The 16738-nt window shown below is 43.1% G+C and overlaps 1 protein-coding gene across 1 annotated transcript; it reads left to right on the plus strand.

Moving 5' to 3' along the window:
- Nucleotides 1-904: 904 nt before the first annotated feature.
- On the plus strand, nucleotides 905-13250 carry PHYHD1 (phytanoyl-CoA dioxygenase domain containing 1). Its single transcript, XM_073540990.1, has 11 exons — nucleotides 905-1456; nucleotides 2510-2668; nucleotides 6016-6091; nucleotides 6726-6773; nucleotides 8219-8274; nucleotides 9286-9348; nucleotides 9439-9460; nucleotides 9580-9708; nucleotides 9999-10115; nucleotides 10958-11084; nucleotides 13053-13250. Exons 1-11 carry the CDS (start codon nucleotides 1424-1426, stop codon nucleotides 13096-13098), a joined length of 876 nt encoding a protein of 291 aa, XP_073397091.1. The 5' UTR covers nucleotides 905-1423; the 3' UTR covers nucleotides 13099-13250.
- The last annotated feature ends 3488 nt before the right edge of the window (nucleotides 13251-16738 follow it).

Here is a 16738-nt window from a genome sequence, read left to right on the forward strand (position 1 = left end):
AGATACTGATATAACGGGATTAGCAATACTGAACAGACTGACATAAGCTGTGGCATATGGAACGGGGTCCAGCACCGGTCCAAGCAGGGAACAATGCTGAACCCATACAGCAAAGCAAAAAGCAGATAAAAGCAAAAACTGGATCAAATGCAAAAAGATTCCAGCAAACAAATAACTTATCTGAATGATGCAGGACCAAGCTGGGGGCAAGCTGACTTCAAAATGCACAGGAAGAAAACCAAATCACCAGCAACAACTGAGGGAAACTTGTTCACTTAAATCCTCCCAGTCTGTAACACCTGACCTCCAATCATCCTCTTCAGGTGATTGACTTCTGTCAACCCGACCAGCTCCATTACCAGCAGCAACCACCAGAGGGAGCCCAAACTCAGAAGTCAGGTCCAAAGTGTTCACAACACCAATCACTTGCTATAAATTCATAATTTTTTTTACCTGGTGTAAATGCCGCTGTTCTCCGGAATCCGGTGTTGTATTTCTTTTATTCCTGCGTCTCTCCATTCCTGAGATATGACCTCCTTTTCTTTGTATATAAAACTAGTCTTTTTAGCCAAGTGGGTGTCTTCAAGAACCACATGCAGTTGGCTAACAAGACAAGATTTACATACAGGGAAGAAGAGGCCATATCTCAGGAACGGAGAGGCGCAGGAACAAAAGAAATACAACGCCGGATTAAGACCAGCGGCATTTACACCAGGTAAAAAAGAAAAACATTTTCGGCAAGTGAGTAGGTCCCCTTGTGACAATCCCCTTGGGATTGTGCAGGATAAGAAAAAAAAATATGGCTTCTCCAAGAAACAGTACCTACAGGCTAGCCAACTTGATTTTTTTTTTTTTTTGACACCTTATCTAAAATTTTCAGACAGCCAATATATTTTTACAGACACATTGGAAAAGCATGATCATAAAGATTACGGTAAGTGTGCTGTGACTACAGCCCATGAATCTGGAATAAACACATTAGCAGCATTCACTGTAAATGGATAATTACATTCACAATCTATATGACTTTCCAGTTTTATAATAAAATCATGGACACGTACATTTTTTTTCTTAAAGGACAGGGCAAAATAAGTTCTTTATTTTCACGAACTTTCCATGAATTTCTGGATGATTGGCAACCCCGAGTGCCACTCCTGTTCACAGGTTGTGAGTGGTATGGTAGATTAGATTTAAATTGTTTCTGAAGTAGGGGAACTTTTTTTTTTTTTTCTAAATTGTAAAATTGCAAACTTTTCTTTTTCCATAGCCAAATCCTTGTTCCAGCTGATGGTGATCACATGACCGATGCTGGTATGCGGGGCCTCTGTCTCTCCCTTTCCTTTATCTGGCAGCTTCATCTGGCAGTTGTGTCCTCTCATCCTCCACCGATCCAAGGGTTACAGGAAGCTTTGTCCTCCTCAATATGGTTCTGATGACAGACGAACAGGTCCAGAAGGTGAGCTATAAATGTGCTCCACCTGTACAGGTGCAGCAGACCTCACACAAATGTGCTATAGGTAGGATATAGGGGAGCGGAATAGTAAGGGCAGATGGAGCAGGATTAGTGCAGCACGGTGTTCGTGTGCAGCACATGGCTGTCATTATGTAACCAGATGGATTAACCTTTGCAATCACTGCTTTGAAGCTGGCGGGATCAGTGCCCTCCGTGCTCCTTCAAAGGTGGCACTACTTAAACGGGAAAGCAAAACGCTATGCCGCTGGCCGAACTATCAATCTTCAGGAGCGCACCGCCCCCTGGGAGTCAGTAAACCAGGAGGCAGATGAGTGGTGTGACCCTGAAGATAGGAACTTGAGAACACCCCTTTAATGTGGGAAAGATGTGGCATAACTGGGGGGGGGGGGCATTTTCCCTGGCTGCAAAATTTCAAAAGAACTGGTGCAGCAAAAAACGTGAGCAGTGCTCAAGCCACTCACCTTTGGCTAGGTGCCCCGGAAACACGCCATTTTCAACATGACATCAATGCAGTGGGATCATATAGACCCGGAGGTTGCCACTAGTCTTCTCTGGGTGCAGGTGGCACAATGATGTCATTGCACGGTGCCACCTGTGCCAAGGAGAGGTGGACTTGATTGCTCGCATTAAAGGAGCATAAACTGTTGGGTTCGGGTAGCACAAAGGTATTATTATTTTGAAGTCATTATTTGTTTTAATGGAGCACTCAGGTGGCATTATTTCAAGGGGGCAATTTATCTGGTTTGGGGGTGCATTAATTGCTTGCCCCAGGGGCTGACAATCCATTCTAAGACATTGCTTAAAGGGGAGTACCATTTAAGACACCACAAAAGGTAAAAATGGTGGGGAGTAATGAACTGTAAAGCACCAGAGTTGCTGACTTGTCATCTTGTATGCATAGTGTAAACCGCCATGTACTGGAATATAATACAGCAATAATGAACTAATGTATTTCTTATACTGTGACTCAATGGTGCCACCTGCTGCTGGTGGTGGTCAAAAACACTGCCTGAACAATCTGCCTCCATTTTGCAGTTCCATGAAGATGGTTATTTGGTTCTGGACGGACTTTTCAGCCATGAAGAATGCGAGACCATGAAGGAGGAAATTGGAAGGATTATACAAGACATGGACGTCCCTCCTCACTGCCGTACAGAGTTTTCTACACAGCAGGAAGAACAACTAAAAGCTCAGGTTTTAGGCACCATTTTATATGATCCAATATTCAATGGTATTTTAAAAAAGGGATTAAAAAACATGCAGGCACCGCAGCCATCCACAGGTTGGGTGTGGTACTGCAGCTGAGCTCCATTCACAGAGGTGTAATACCAGACACAACCATTGGACAGGGGTGGCACTAGATTATCAGTATAGCAGCCATGTTTTCTACTTCTTGTAGTTCATAGTCTGGCCAGAACAGGCCTTGCTGTGTTGTATTGTGATAGATGGAAGGGTGAGAGCACGCAGTACAGCTGGTGGCACATGGACAAAATGTCCAACTCCATGATGGCCAATGACTGCACCATCTTGAGGCAAAATTATGCATCCTTTGACCACGGAGATTGGGTAGTGTCTCGGCTGCATGGTCTGCCACACCATGTGGACTCAAACTAAGGTCTATTTTAGATATCTGTGAAACACAGTCCATGAACAGACCACGATGTATGGACTGGCCGCGGGTCTCCCAGCTCCAAGCCAATTGCCTCTTATATGCCTACTAGCTGCTGGCCCGATTCTAAAGCATCGGGTACTCTAGAATATGGCCAGTGGGAGATTAAAATAAAAAATGTGATCTATTCACCATCCGACGGCCCCTGGACTGTGTCCCTCCTCTCCACGATCCCGGCATCTTCCGTTCCCAGTAATGCTTTGCGCCAAAGACCGCTGCTGACGTCACTCTCGCGAGAGTGCAACGTCATCAGCGGTCTTTGGCGCAAAGCCTTACTGGGAACGGAAGATGCCGGGAGCGTGGAGAGGAGAGAAAAAGTCCGGAGGCCGTCGGAAGGTGAGTATATCACTCTTATTTTAATTCTAATTTTTACACGTTCATGGTACCCAGGGTCCGGAGGAGTTTCCTCTCTTTTAGACCCTGGGTACCGCTAGCCGGTAATCTCCTGGCTGCGTCGCCGCTGACGCCCAGAGATGACCCGCGGCAACCGTCGGGAGATCAGCGGCTAGCGCCGCTGATCTCCCGACGGTAGCAGTGGCGTGCGTCTTGAGGACTGTGTCTGCGCACTGCGCCTGTCGCTGATTGGTCGAGGCCTGGCGGCCACGACCGGTCAGCAACGCTGGATTTCGGTTACAGACAGACACCATAAGACGAATATATATACACAGTCATATGTTAAAGTTTGGGCACCCCTATTAATGTTAACCTTTTTTCTTTATAACAATTTTGTTTTTTGCAACAGCTATTTCAGTTTCATATATCTAATAACTGATGGACTCAGTTATATTTTTGGATTCAAATGAGGTTTATTGTACTAACAGAAAATGTGCAATCTGCATTTAAACAAAATTTGACCGGTGCAAAAGTATGGGCACCCTTATTTTCTTGATTTGAACACTCCTAACTACTTTTTACTGACTTCCTGAAGCACTAAATTGGTTTTGTAACCTCATTGAGCTTTGAACTTCATAGCCAGGTGTATCAAATCATGAGAAAAGGTATTTAAGGTGGTCACTTGCAAGTAGTTCTCCTATTTGATTCTCCTATGAAGAGTGGCATCATGGGCTCCTCAAAAGAACTCTCAAATGATCTGAAAACAAAGATTATTCAACATAGCTTTTCAGGGGAAGGATACAAAAAGTTGTCTCAGAGATTTAACCTGTCACTTTCCACTGTGAGGAACATAGTAAGGAAATGGAAGAACACAGGTACAGTTCTTGTTAAGCCCAGAAGTGGCAGGCCAAGAAAAATATCAGAAAGGCAGAGAAGAAGAATGGTGAGAACAGTCAAGGACAATCCACAGACCACCTCCAAAGACCTGCAGCATCATCTTGCTGCAGATGGTGTCACTGTGCATCGGTCAACAATACAGCGCACTTTGCACAAGGAGAAGCTGTATGGGAGAGTGATGCGAAAGAAGCGGTTTCTGCAAGCACGCCAAAAACAGAGTCGCCTGAGGTATGCAAAAGCACATTTGGACAAGCCAGTTACATTTTGGAAGAAGGTCCTGTGGACTGATGAAACAAAGATTGAGTTGTTTGGTCATACAAAAAGGCGTTATGCATGGAGGCCAAAAAACCCAGCATTCCAAGAAAAACACTTGCTACCCACATTAAAATTTGGTGGAGGTTCCATCATGCTTTGGGGCTGTGTGGCCAATGCCGGCACCGGGAATCTTGTTAAAGTTGAGGGTCGCATGGATTCAACTCAGTATCAGCAGATTCTTGACAATAATGTGCAAGAATCAGTGACGAAGTTGAAGTTACGCAGGGGATGGATATTTCAGCAAGACAATGATCCAAAACACCGCTCCAAATCTACTCAGGCATTCATGCAGAGGAACAATTACAATGTTCTGGAATGGCCATCCCAGTCCCCACACCTGAATATCATTGAACATCTGTGGGATGATTTGAAGCGGGCTGTCCATGCTCGGCGACCATCAAACTTAACTGAACTGGAATTGTTTTGTAAACAGGAATGGTCACAAATACCTTCATCCAGGATCTCATTAATAGCTACAGGAAGCGACTAGAGGCTGTTATTTTTGCAAAAGGAGGATCTACGAAATATTAATGTCACTTTTATGTTGAGGTGCCAATACTTTTGCACCGGTCAAATTTTGTTTAAATGCAGATTGCACATTTTCTGTTAGTACAATAAACCTCATTTGAATCCAGAAATATAACGGAGTCCATCAGTTATTAGATATATGAAACAGAAATAGCTGTTGCAAAAACCAAAATTGTTATAAAGAAAAAAGGTTAACATTAATAGGGGTGCCCAAACTTTAACATATGACTGTAGATATATATATATATATAGATGTGACTGCTGAGTTTGTGTCAGGAGATCTATGGTTACTCCGTTCATGGACTGTGTTTTATGGATCCTGAATTTGGCCTAAGGCCGGGCTCATACATGCGAGAAACTCGGATGAGTCTCGCATCTTAATACTCGGCACTGCCGTCGGCACTCGGGAGCGGAGCATGCGGCTCCATGTATTTCTATTCGGCCGCACGCTCCGAGTGCCGGCTGTGCCTGGTATTAAGATGCGAGACTCGTCCGAGTTTCTCGCATGTGTGATCCTGGCCTTAGAGCAATAATCCTGTGTTCTGGAGGTTTATGAATCCAGACCCGCGACCATCAAATAATTACAAGGCTGACTTCAGTATAGAAAGGGCTGTTTCTTTGTGTAGGTGCTATGACAGTGGCCATATTGGTAGTCACCCAGCTATCCATGTGTGAATAAGAAACAGCCGAATAAAATTAAGTATACAGTATACTGCAGATACGATTTATGGCGATTAGTTGTGAAACTTGGGACATGACATATTAGAGGCTTAATCTCTCTTCATTATGTCACCGATAGGGAAGTGCTGACTATTTCCTTCAGAGTGGAGACAAGATCCGCTTCTTCTTTGAGAAAGGAGTGTTCAATGACAAAGGTAACAATAATTCCTTCAAGGGGATCTATCACTTGCCATAAATGACTTTTTTTTTTACCTGGCATAAATGACACTGTTCTCCTGAATCCAGCTTTGTTTTCCTTTTGTTTCTGAGTCTCTCTGTTCCTGAGATATGGCCTTATGTTCACTGTAAGTTTAGTCCTTTAAGCAAAGTGGGTGTGGTCCTCACTCTTCTCTGGAGGCGTGTTCTCTATGGCCACTCCAAGATGGCTTCAAAAGGACACAATTTATATACAGGGAAGAAGGTGCCATATCTCAGAATCGGAGATGCGCAGGAACAAAAGCAAAACAACACCGGATTCAGGAGAACAGTAGCATTTACACGAGGTAAAAACAAATTACTTAATTATGACAAATGGCAGTCTTAGAAAGCTGTACCGGATTACTAAAGAGATTTTTGTTTACCAGACTCCCGTCTATAAGATGTCTTTGGTATTGCAACTCATCATTTCTCACTTCAATGGAGAGAGAGTGATGAACTGCAGTACCAGACACAACCTGAGGACAAAAGTGGCACTTTTTCCGATCTCAGGACTGATGGGGGGGGGGGGGGGGGGAGAGACTTCTATGACGTGTTATTGACAAGCGCAATACCATTTTAACCGTTTTCCAGGTGAATTTCTGGTGGCAAGAGAAAGATCTGTGAATAAAATAGGACACGGTAAGAAGAATACTTTTACTTTCCACTATCCATTTACTAGGATGTGGGTTCTGTAGTGTGAGGCGTGCATAGTTCTGGCTACATTAGGTCTGGTTCAGACAGCTGTATTTCAATCAAGGTCCATATATAGACCGCAAAGTCCAGAAAGGCCCCGGGTCTGGAGATCTGGAGATCCACGGTCACGTCAGCCATTGTGCCCCTAACACCAACTGTACAATACTGTCCTGTGAATATGCTCTAAGAATAATTGCACGTAGATAATTTTTTTAGGAGGTTTATTACTTAGGAGCCAGTTTCCCTAACAGAAATTCCCATGAGGCCTCATGTATCAAAACATTCTAAAAGAAAATCTTTGTATTCTGTATCAACCAATCAGAGCTCAGCTTTCATTGTTTAAACTGCTCTGGTAACATGAAAGCTGCGCTGTAATTGGTTGTTAAGGGCAACAAGGAAAGTCTTTCTTTTCAGACAGTCTTGGTAAATCTGCCCCAGTATTGCTTTCTGCCCAAAAATAGCACCAAAGGATGTGTCTTCTAAGGCTGAGTGCAGATGTACTTTTTGGCCCTGTGGATTTTTCCTCGCAGAATGGAAGAAATCCGCTGGTCAAATGGCCTGCATTTTTCATGCGGTTTTTGTGCGGTTTTCCCCCTGCGGATTTGGTTACAGGGGAGATGGAAAACCGCACACAAGTAGTAACATGCTGCAGATTTTGTACCGCGGAAAAATCCGCAGCGTCTGCACAGCGGTTTTTTTTCATTGACTTTAAGGCTACTGTACATCACAATGCGGATATGCAACGTTTCTGCGTGGTAAAATCCGCTGCAAATCTGCATCGTGTGCACACAGCCTTACATTACAGAAAGTGTTTTTCGGTATGGTCTTTTATCTAGGAACTGTCTAATATCTCAGATTAGTCACTTTTACATAAATTTTACATTACCAGACACAACTTATAGACATGGGTGCCGCTGTTTCCTTAAAAAAATAACCTGAATAAAAAAAAAAAAAAATTGTTACTACTTAAAATTGTTACCAAACAGAATTGTTTGTGGCCACCATCTTATGAGATATCTGAGAGTAAATACTTCTCCCCATGGGTCACAGAAGAGTTACAGGATACATCAGGCTTGTTCGAGCTCTACCACTAAAGGGGATGTGCAGAATTATAAGATAACATGGGCGTTTCCATCTAGAAACAGCGCCACCCCTATCCATAGGTTGTGTCTGATATTGCAGCTCAGTTTGTTTGAAGTGAATGGGGTGTGTGCTGCAATACCACAAACAACCTATGGACAGCCGTGGTGCTGTTTTTACAGGAAAGCTGGAATGTTTTGTTTTTTTTTAACCCCTAATTGTGCATGCTAGTTAAATCCACAACATGGCAGCATGCGATTATATGTGAAATCTTTCTTTCTTGCATTTACTTCTGTCTCTGGTTTTTGCAGCTTTACATGCACATAATCCGATATATAAAAGGGTCACGCACTCCCCCAAAATACAGGTGAGCAGCCAAGACAATCCTAATTGTAGCTAGAGAAATATTAGTCATTGCTTTTCATATAGGGATATTCTGGCTGCATCAAGTTGCTGAAACCCCTACAATCGGCAGAACGAAGGGCCAACAATTGTGGCCTCATCCCAATTGATGAGATGGCTCAGTACAGTTCTTGGCTTTTTCTGGCACTCCTTTAGACATTGAATGGTGATTGGTGAGGACCCCAGTGAATAGACCCCCAAAATCAAACAGTTATCTCTCACCCTAAAATGATAGAAATCACCAGCTTCGTTTCATTTCATGACCTGTGACCTTTTATATAGCTATCATTGGGGGTCTCACTGGTCAGACCTCCATGATCAAGCCGTCGCCAGCAGTTTCATAGACTCGGAATGGAAATTCCATGTGCATGCGTGATCCCTGATTCGTTCCAGTCGAGGACATGGGACCCTTCTCTTGTGATCGGTGGACGTCCTGTTAGCCACAACTCCACAATCAAGCAGTTATCGCACATCTATCAGTGCCAGCAATCCCGTAGACTCTGATTGGATCAGCCTTGTGCATGGGTGATCCGTGCTTCGTTCCAAAGGAGGACATGGGACACTATATTGGAGATCGGTAGGGATCACATTGGTCGGACCCCCCATTCATGTACCAGGCGCCACAGGATAAGTAGAGATTGGTGGGGTCCCAGTGGTCGGACCTCCATGATCAAGCAGTGATCACCCATCCTGCAGTACTTCGCTATTTCCAGTAGTCACACAGACTCTGAAAGGAGTGCAAGTACACAGGTATGAACACTTCTCCAACCCAGGACTGGGTCTCCCCAGTTAGATCCTCACTGTTCTAGCAACTATCGCCTATCCTGGGGATAAGTGATAACCTCCTTTAACTGTAATTGGTAACAATTTCACCCTTATTCCACAACTGGGTGGCAGCAAAATCCCATAAACTTTCAGCTCTGAACAAAAATATACCCTGTGGCTTTGTTCTGTACATTTATATTTCTGTATACAGGAAGTGGGTCAACGGCTGGGCCTTGTGGAGCCGGTGATCGTGCAGAGCATGTATATATTTAAGGTACAGCAAGGTATATAGCACCAGAGATCATTCTATGTAGATTTCCCATTGGCATGCACATTAATGTAGAATTATTCTTTTTATTTCCAGCAACCTAACATTGGAGGGGAAGGTAAGACAAGGAATAGGAGTTCATGCTGAATGCGAAAAATGTCAGGACCAGAAATCATGGCATCGGGGTTTTAAATATGGCAGATTCAGATTTATTCTTCTCTCCATATTTTGTATCAGTGACTCCGCACCAAGATGCCACCTTCCTGAACACTGAGCCTCTTGGCCGTATCATTGGGTTCTGGATCGCTATTGAGGACGCCAATAAAGAAAATGGCTGCTTGTGGTTCATTCCAGGGTCACACCGGGGTAAGATATGGCAGGCGAGGTAAGCCGCTGACACTTCATCACACATATTTATCATCTGGATTGGGGATCAGACTGAAAACATCCATCCCATCCTATCCCAGATACATTCCAACAGATTCATGTTGGATAGATTTTAACCTATCCAAATCTTTCTTTGGCGCTCAGTGGCGCCAACATTCTGTTATCCAAAATAAATGCCTAAGCATGAATGTTTGTGGGTAAATTTGGCCAAACGAGCATTTCGTCTTTTGTGCTTCCTAATGACCGTTTCACAAATTTGTCTCCTTAAGCTGGAATATCGCGCCGTATGGTGCGCACACCGCCAGGCTCCATACCCTGCACATCCTTCATTGGAGAAGAGCGGAGCTACCATGATGACCAGTTTGTGCCAGCCCCGGTGTCCAAAGGTGCATTACCCTAACCACTATATCAATACATGGGGTTATGATTAAAGGGGATCTCCGGCTGTATGCATTATTTATCATAGGACCCTTGCCCTGAAACCTTCACTTACTAATGTACAAACAGGAGCACGAGGATATTTGATCCAGACTACCAGCCTTTAGGTTCCTCTTTGCTCTGTACATTATGACACCGACTTGTTTCACATATTCCATGACTATAATATGATTGTTATATCACAGAGAAGCACTCCTCCTCCTTCTCCCGTCAAAAGTATTTATCCTCGTAATACATAGCAATCATCATATTACATAGCACTGTGTACTTACAATTGCTCATTTTGCCTTTCTACCCAGGTAATTTTTATATTTTCCTTCCAATCTTCCCCCTGCCAGGGTCTTTTGCAGTGACTCATGAGTCATGGAGGGAAAATAGACCTCGTTTCTAAGGAAGGATTCAGCTAGGCCATTTTTAACCTTGTGATGTTATAGACCTAATGGAGAAGAATTGGCTGGGTAAAAAGGCAAAATGAGCAATTGTTAGTCCACAGTGCTGTATAATATGATGACTGCAATATATTAATAGGATAAAAACTTGATGGGAGGAGGAGGGCTTCTTTAAACTGCTGTTACCTTTTATAGCTAATTTTCTAATTATTTCTTTAACCTTTCTGGATCAATTTGCGGTAAGTCCTATTGTGAGTAAACCTTGCCTTATTAACATATACATACACACTTTTAATGTATTTAAATAAAATTTCTTTTAATTACTAAATTGGGATTTACTTACATCACCTTTTTCTTCCTGGGTTTCATTATCTGAGATATTGGCTTCACTTACTACTTAGGCGGACTTGTTCTAATCCACGGAGAAGTTGTGCACAAGAGCGAACTGAACAGTTCACCAAACTCTCGTCACGCCTATTCCTTCCACGTGATGGAGTCACAGAATACCACCTGGAGTGCAGAGAATTGGTAAGAAAGCACCCACTCCACCAGAAAACAGATTTCATACTCATGTTATGGGCTTCTGCTGTCTCACTTGTGCTGGAAGCTGAGATATGGAGGGCTGTTTGATGGGTCCTCACATCAGAAAGAAAGCTGTGACTCCTTTAAGTAATGGATGGGAATATCTCTTTAAGACGGCTGGGGGGTCCGATCTATTGAAACACCAATGATTGTGATTGATACCACACTGGGGCCCCTTTATTGAAACCCCAAGCGAGGATGCACTGTGAAACAGAGCTGTAGCCCCTTCATACTTATGATGATGGTGGGCCTTAAAGTTGGAGCTACAGCGATAATTAGGTCACAGCATATCCTAGTGATATGCAACTAAGACCGATTTCAGATGTAATTTTTTCCCCCCACAAATGTGAAAAATGGAATGTTTTTTGTTTTTTCAATTTCAATGGTGCTGGACCCATTTTTTGGTCTGTGTTTTACAATCCTTGTTGCATCCATTTTTCTCTTATGAAAAAAAAAAAACCTCATAACTTCTAACAATTAAAATATAGAATACGGACAGATTGCCAATGACATCCATGCACTATCCGTTTGTTTTCCAAGTGGCCATTGACTTGAATTGGCAAGATTGATCCATAGGAAATCTCCATTTTTGGGGCGACTGAGAATGCGTTCACAAAAGAAAAAATATATATATTGTGATGGGTCTGTGATCTATCCATGAAAATAACAGATCACACACCAAAAAAATCGTACTGCAATAGTCTATGACAGGGTGAGCATGGAGCAGCTGGGTCAGGAGGTGAAGAGGGTAATAATAAATGCAGGGACATGGAGCAGAGAAAAGAGAATAAATAGCTGGGTAGAAAGGCAAAATGAGCAATAGTAAGAACACATTGCTGTATAATATGATTATTGCAATATATTAAAGAGGATAAAAACTTTGAAGGGCGAGCTTCTATAATTTATGCGGAGCTGTATAAGAGCTTGTTTTTTGCGAGCCGAGCTGTAGTTTTTTTTTTTTTTTTTTTTTATTGATACCACTTTAGGGTGCATATGTCATTTTGATCACAGTGGTTACATTTTATTTTTGATGTATCGAACTCAGAAATATCAAACTTTTTTTTTAAATGAGGAAAAAGTGATTTCAATCAACTTTCACTTTTTTTGGTTTAATTAATTTAAACTTTTTTTATTCCCCCTTTGGGACTTAAACCTGGAATCGTTTGATGGCTTGTGCTATATACTGCGATAACACAATATTGCTGTACATAGTAACATCACATTCACGGTCTCCTATAAAGCCCACACTGAGCCACTTGTCCGTTTATTCACCGCCTGGTTGTGTCTCCAGAGGTCCGTTCACGAGGTGGGACCCTGTGGATCTTAGTTCTGGGGACAGCTGTACCTATCATAGATCAATGGCATATCCAATAAAAGATGAGAATACCCTTTATATGGGCTGTCTAGACAGTATAACTCGCTTTTATAAGGCAGCTGTCCGGGCGATTGGCTGATCGTAGTATTACATGGTGCCGTAATAAGTGAGAATGTGATAGTACAATTACAACTATCTAGTCGTAGCAGTAACTATAAAAACTTGATTCCAGCTCACCCAGTTGCTCTATGCTCAGACACTGGCCTCGCCCTGGCCTCACATCAAGGAAAATAGAAAAATTGGAGTCTTTTGTTTTGGAGTGTTTTGCTTAGTGCAGTCAAAACACGTCGACTGGGTCATGTCAACCATGTAAATTTTTCTTTTGTATGCACTATATTTTCTTTTGAAAAATAAAAAGGAAAATCTAGTCCTGTTGAGCTGGACTCCAATTTTTTTTTTAATTTTCCTTAATGTAGCGGTAAGTAACCTGCTGTTGTGACACTACAACTCCCAGCATACCCTGACAGCTGGTTGCTGACCCTTTAAATATATCCCTCTAATTTTAAGTACTGTCTCATTATATGATTTCTTCTCTCTAGGTTACAACCAAGTCCAGAACTTCCATTTCCTTCCTTATACACATAAGAACTACACGTGGCCACGGCGGCCTTCACCTTCATCTCAGTGATACATTAATAGATATGGCTACCAAGGAGAAAAAAAAATAATCAAAGCCCCTTTAGTCTAGCATTAATAAGACCTGATTATATAACTAAGATTAAATATTCTGGAAGATCTCCTGTTTTGTTTTTTGTCCCATCACCCATGACAGCACCTTGGAGAGAGGGGATCGTCCCTTCAAGGAAACCTACAGAATAAAACAGTGCAGTGTCACCCACGCATCAGATCCCATCTTATAAGAGGTCCTTTCGGAAAAAGAAATACAGTCGGAAAGTGCCCCTAAAGAAACAGGTCAAGTGGGAGGACCAGAAAAAAAAGAGAGGCAGAGACTTCATGTTTGGGGGATCCTCCTCTGAGGGTAAAAAGCACACTCATACCCCAGGTAGGGGAAGACTTTCTCTCTTTTCCTGCCTAGGTGCAAGTTTCATCAAGCAACTGGATCCTCAGCATTGTGCACTTAGGCCTGAGGTTGAAGTCTCTGGCTGTTCCCAGCAGAATTTTGTGGTGATAAAAGCCCGGAATTCTCCAGTGGAACAGCTGGCTTTGGAAGAAGATCAATCAAAATGGGGGTCTATTAGATCGTCCATAAAACTCCTATTTCCAGATTGCTATGTGAAAGTATGCATCTTTTAAATCCAGGACTGTCACGATCCAACCCAAGTAGATAGCTAGAAATTCCTGAGTTGCTCGAAGTATAAAAGGGAAATTCAGGCACTTTCAGTTTCGGGCCTGTCCCTTCGGGTTGTCAATGGGCCCTTGAATCTTTACCAAAACAGTAGCAGAGATGACAACTCCTCTTCAGGAGAAAGAGGCATTATTGATACCTTATCTCGATGATTTCCTGTTTGTGGGCAGATCAGTGGAGGACTGCAGAACTTAGCTTGTTGAAATCAGGGCTACCCTGACAAAGTTAGGGTGGCAGCTCCATCTGAAAAAAAGGTCAGTTGGAAGCAAAATTTACTCTCTCCAATGATTACTTAGTATCTCTTCTTGTGTTTGTAAGAAAAAAAAAGTGTCTAGAGGAGTTCCTTAGACAAATCCAATACTGTAGGTCATTATTATGGGTTGCAGGAATTCACTCACTTTCAAGCAGCTGGTAGTGTTCATTCAGGTACAAGAAGGCAATTTGGTTGAGACCAAGCAGGTGAATTTTATTTTCTCTATAAACTTCGAAGGCAAAACAACTTTTCAGGTATAACAGAAGAAAATATGTCCTCAGCAATACAGGGTAACCCGTTTACAATTAAGTCCATTCAAGTCTGCAAAGAATCACAGGTTCCTTCACCTTTACAAAACCAATTCCCAGAGGTGTTTCCACCTCTACCGCCAGACAACTCTGGACCAGCTGGACCACCTGGATTGGAGGATGGGGATAACCAGTCCCACCCAGCTAATTCCAGTCGTTCCTAAAACCCGGACCCATAAAAACACCTCTCAGCACTATATGTTTCACAGGATGAGGCAAGACACCTCGGTGACATATATAGTCCATCTAGCTGCTTTCTTACGGAGTGCAAGCCCTCAGGGAGGAAGAGTCAGGTTTATCCAACCTAAATGAGCGCCTTCATCCATAGAAGGTCACCACATGTGAATTTTATTATACAACAAAGTGACCATAGCTTAAATAATCCATCAGGGGTGATCCAGATCCCTAATAACTGTATCCAACCACACCTTTCAGATAGTGGAGGCTAATCTCTTGTCCATAACAGCACTCCACATAAAATGAGTAGAGAATTGCAAAGCAGACTTTTTGAACCACATCCATCTAAGACAAGGGAAATGGACTGAGTCAGACTGTGTTCATTCAAATAGTAGACCTGTGATGCCTTCATAGATGAAAATATTGCCTGTTACCAATCCATAGGTCCTACCAGAGATCTAATGTACAGTGGGGGAAATAGGATTTGATCCCTTGCTGATTTTGTAAGTTTTCCCACTGACAAAGACATGAACAGTCTATATTATTTTAAGGGTAGGTTAATTTGCCAGAAGGATCAAGTATTTGATCCCTCAGGCAAACAAGACTCAACACTTGGTGGCAAAACCCTTGTTGGCAAGCACAGCAGTCAGACTTTTTTTGCAGTTGATGATGAGGTTTGCACACAAGTCAGGAGGAATTTTGGTCCACTCCTCTTTGCAGATAATCTCTAAGGCTAAGTGCACACATACCGGAACTCTCGCGGAAATTACCGCGAGAATTCCGGAATTCCATTCCGCGGGAAATTCGCATTTTAAATTCCCGCGATTTTCCCGCGGAAAAACTAGCATTTTGCAAGCGTAATTAGCTTGCAAAATGCTAGCGTTCTCCAAGCGATCTGGAGCATCGCTTGGAGAACTGATTGACAGGTTGGTCACACTCGTCAAACATAGTGTTTGACGAGTGTGACCAACTTTTTACTACTGAGGCCGCCTATGCAGCATCAGTAGTAAAAGATAAAATGTAAAAAAAAAATAAAGTGTTATTCTTACCTTCCGACGTCCTGCGCAGGCGTTCCCAGTAATCCTTTGCGAAAATGCCCGCGATGACGTCCGTTCTCGCGGGATCGCGATGTCTCGCGGTCATTCGCGATGACGTCGCGCGAATGACCACGAGACTTCGCGATCCCGCGAGAACGGACGCCATCGCGGGCATTTTTGCAAAGGATTACTGGGACCGGGAGCGTGGAGAGAGGCAGGAAGGCTGCGCGGGAATATCGGAAGGTAAGAATAACAATATTTTTTATTTTAAATTCTATTTTTTACAGGGATATGGTACCCAAAGCCCGGAGGACAGTCTCCTCTCCTCCGGACCGTGGGTACCATCCGCAAATGTTCTGCTTACTTTCCGCATGGTGTGCACAGCCACATGCGGGAAGTAAGCAGAACAATGCATTCCTATGAGTGCGGGATCGCCGCAATTCCGCAAATTAATGAGCATGCTGCGGCTTTTACAGCGAAGCGATTCCGCCGCGGTAAAAACTGCAGCATTAGCACAGCATTGCGGAATCCCATAGGAATGCATGGGATGCTTATTTTTCGCGGCAAAATCGCGCGGTTAAAACCGCCGCGGAAATGCGAAAAAAACGCCACGTGTGAACTCAGCCTACATCTTTAAGATTTTGAGGCTGTCGATTGGCAACTCAGAGCTTCAACTCCCTCCATAAGTTTTCTATGGGACTAAGGTCTGGAGACTGGCTAGGCCACTCCATGACCTTAATGTGCTTCTTTTTGAGCCACTCCTTTGTTGCCTTGGCTGTATGTTTTGGGTCATTGTATTGCTGGAAGACCCAGCCACGACCCATTTTTTATGTCCTGTGATACCATTTTAAAATCAGCACCCCCTGACATATTGAAAACTTCTGTCAGGTAGTTTATTAACCCTTCAGGTGATTTTCAGGAATTAATGCAAAGTGGTATAGGAGGAATGAAAAAATGTTTACCACCTAAATGTCGCTAACTCCTGAACTGACCGCTATAGCCGGGAGACTCTAAGGCCGCTATTTGGCCATGAACTGCTATGGCAAACATCAGGACCACACAATCATGATCTCGGTGTGTCAATTAGATTAAAGCGGAAGCCCCCACAATTTATTAACCGTTTATTTGATGTAGTCACTTGACA

This window comes from Dendrobates tinctorius, unplaced genomic scaffold (genome assembly GCF_039654945.1).
Source record: "Dendrobates tinctorius isolate UK_male_01 unplaced genomic scaffold, ASM3965494v1 ptg000120l, whole genome shotgun sequence".
NCBI classification, from domain to species: domain Eukaryota; kingdom Metazoa; phylum Chordata; class Amphibia; order Anura; family Dendrobatidae; genus Dendrobates; species Dendrobates tinctorius.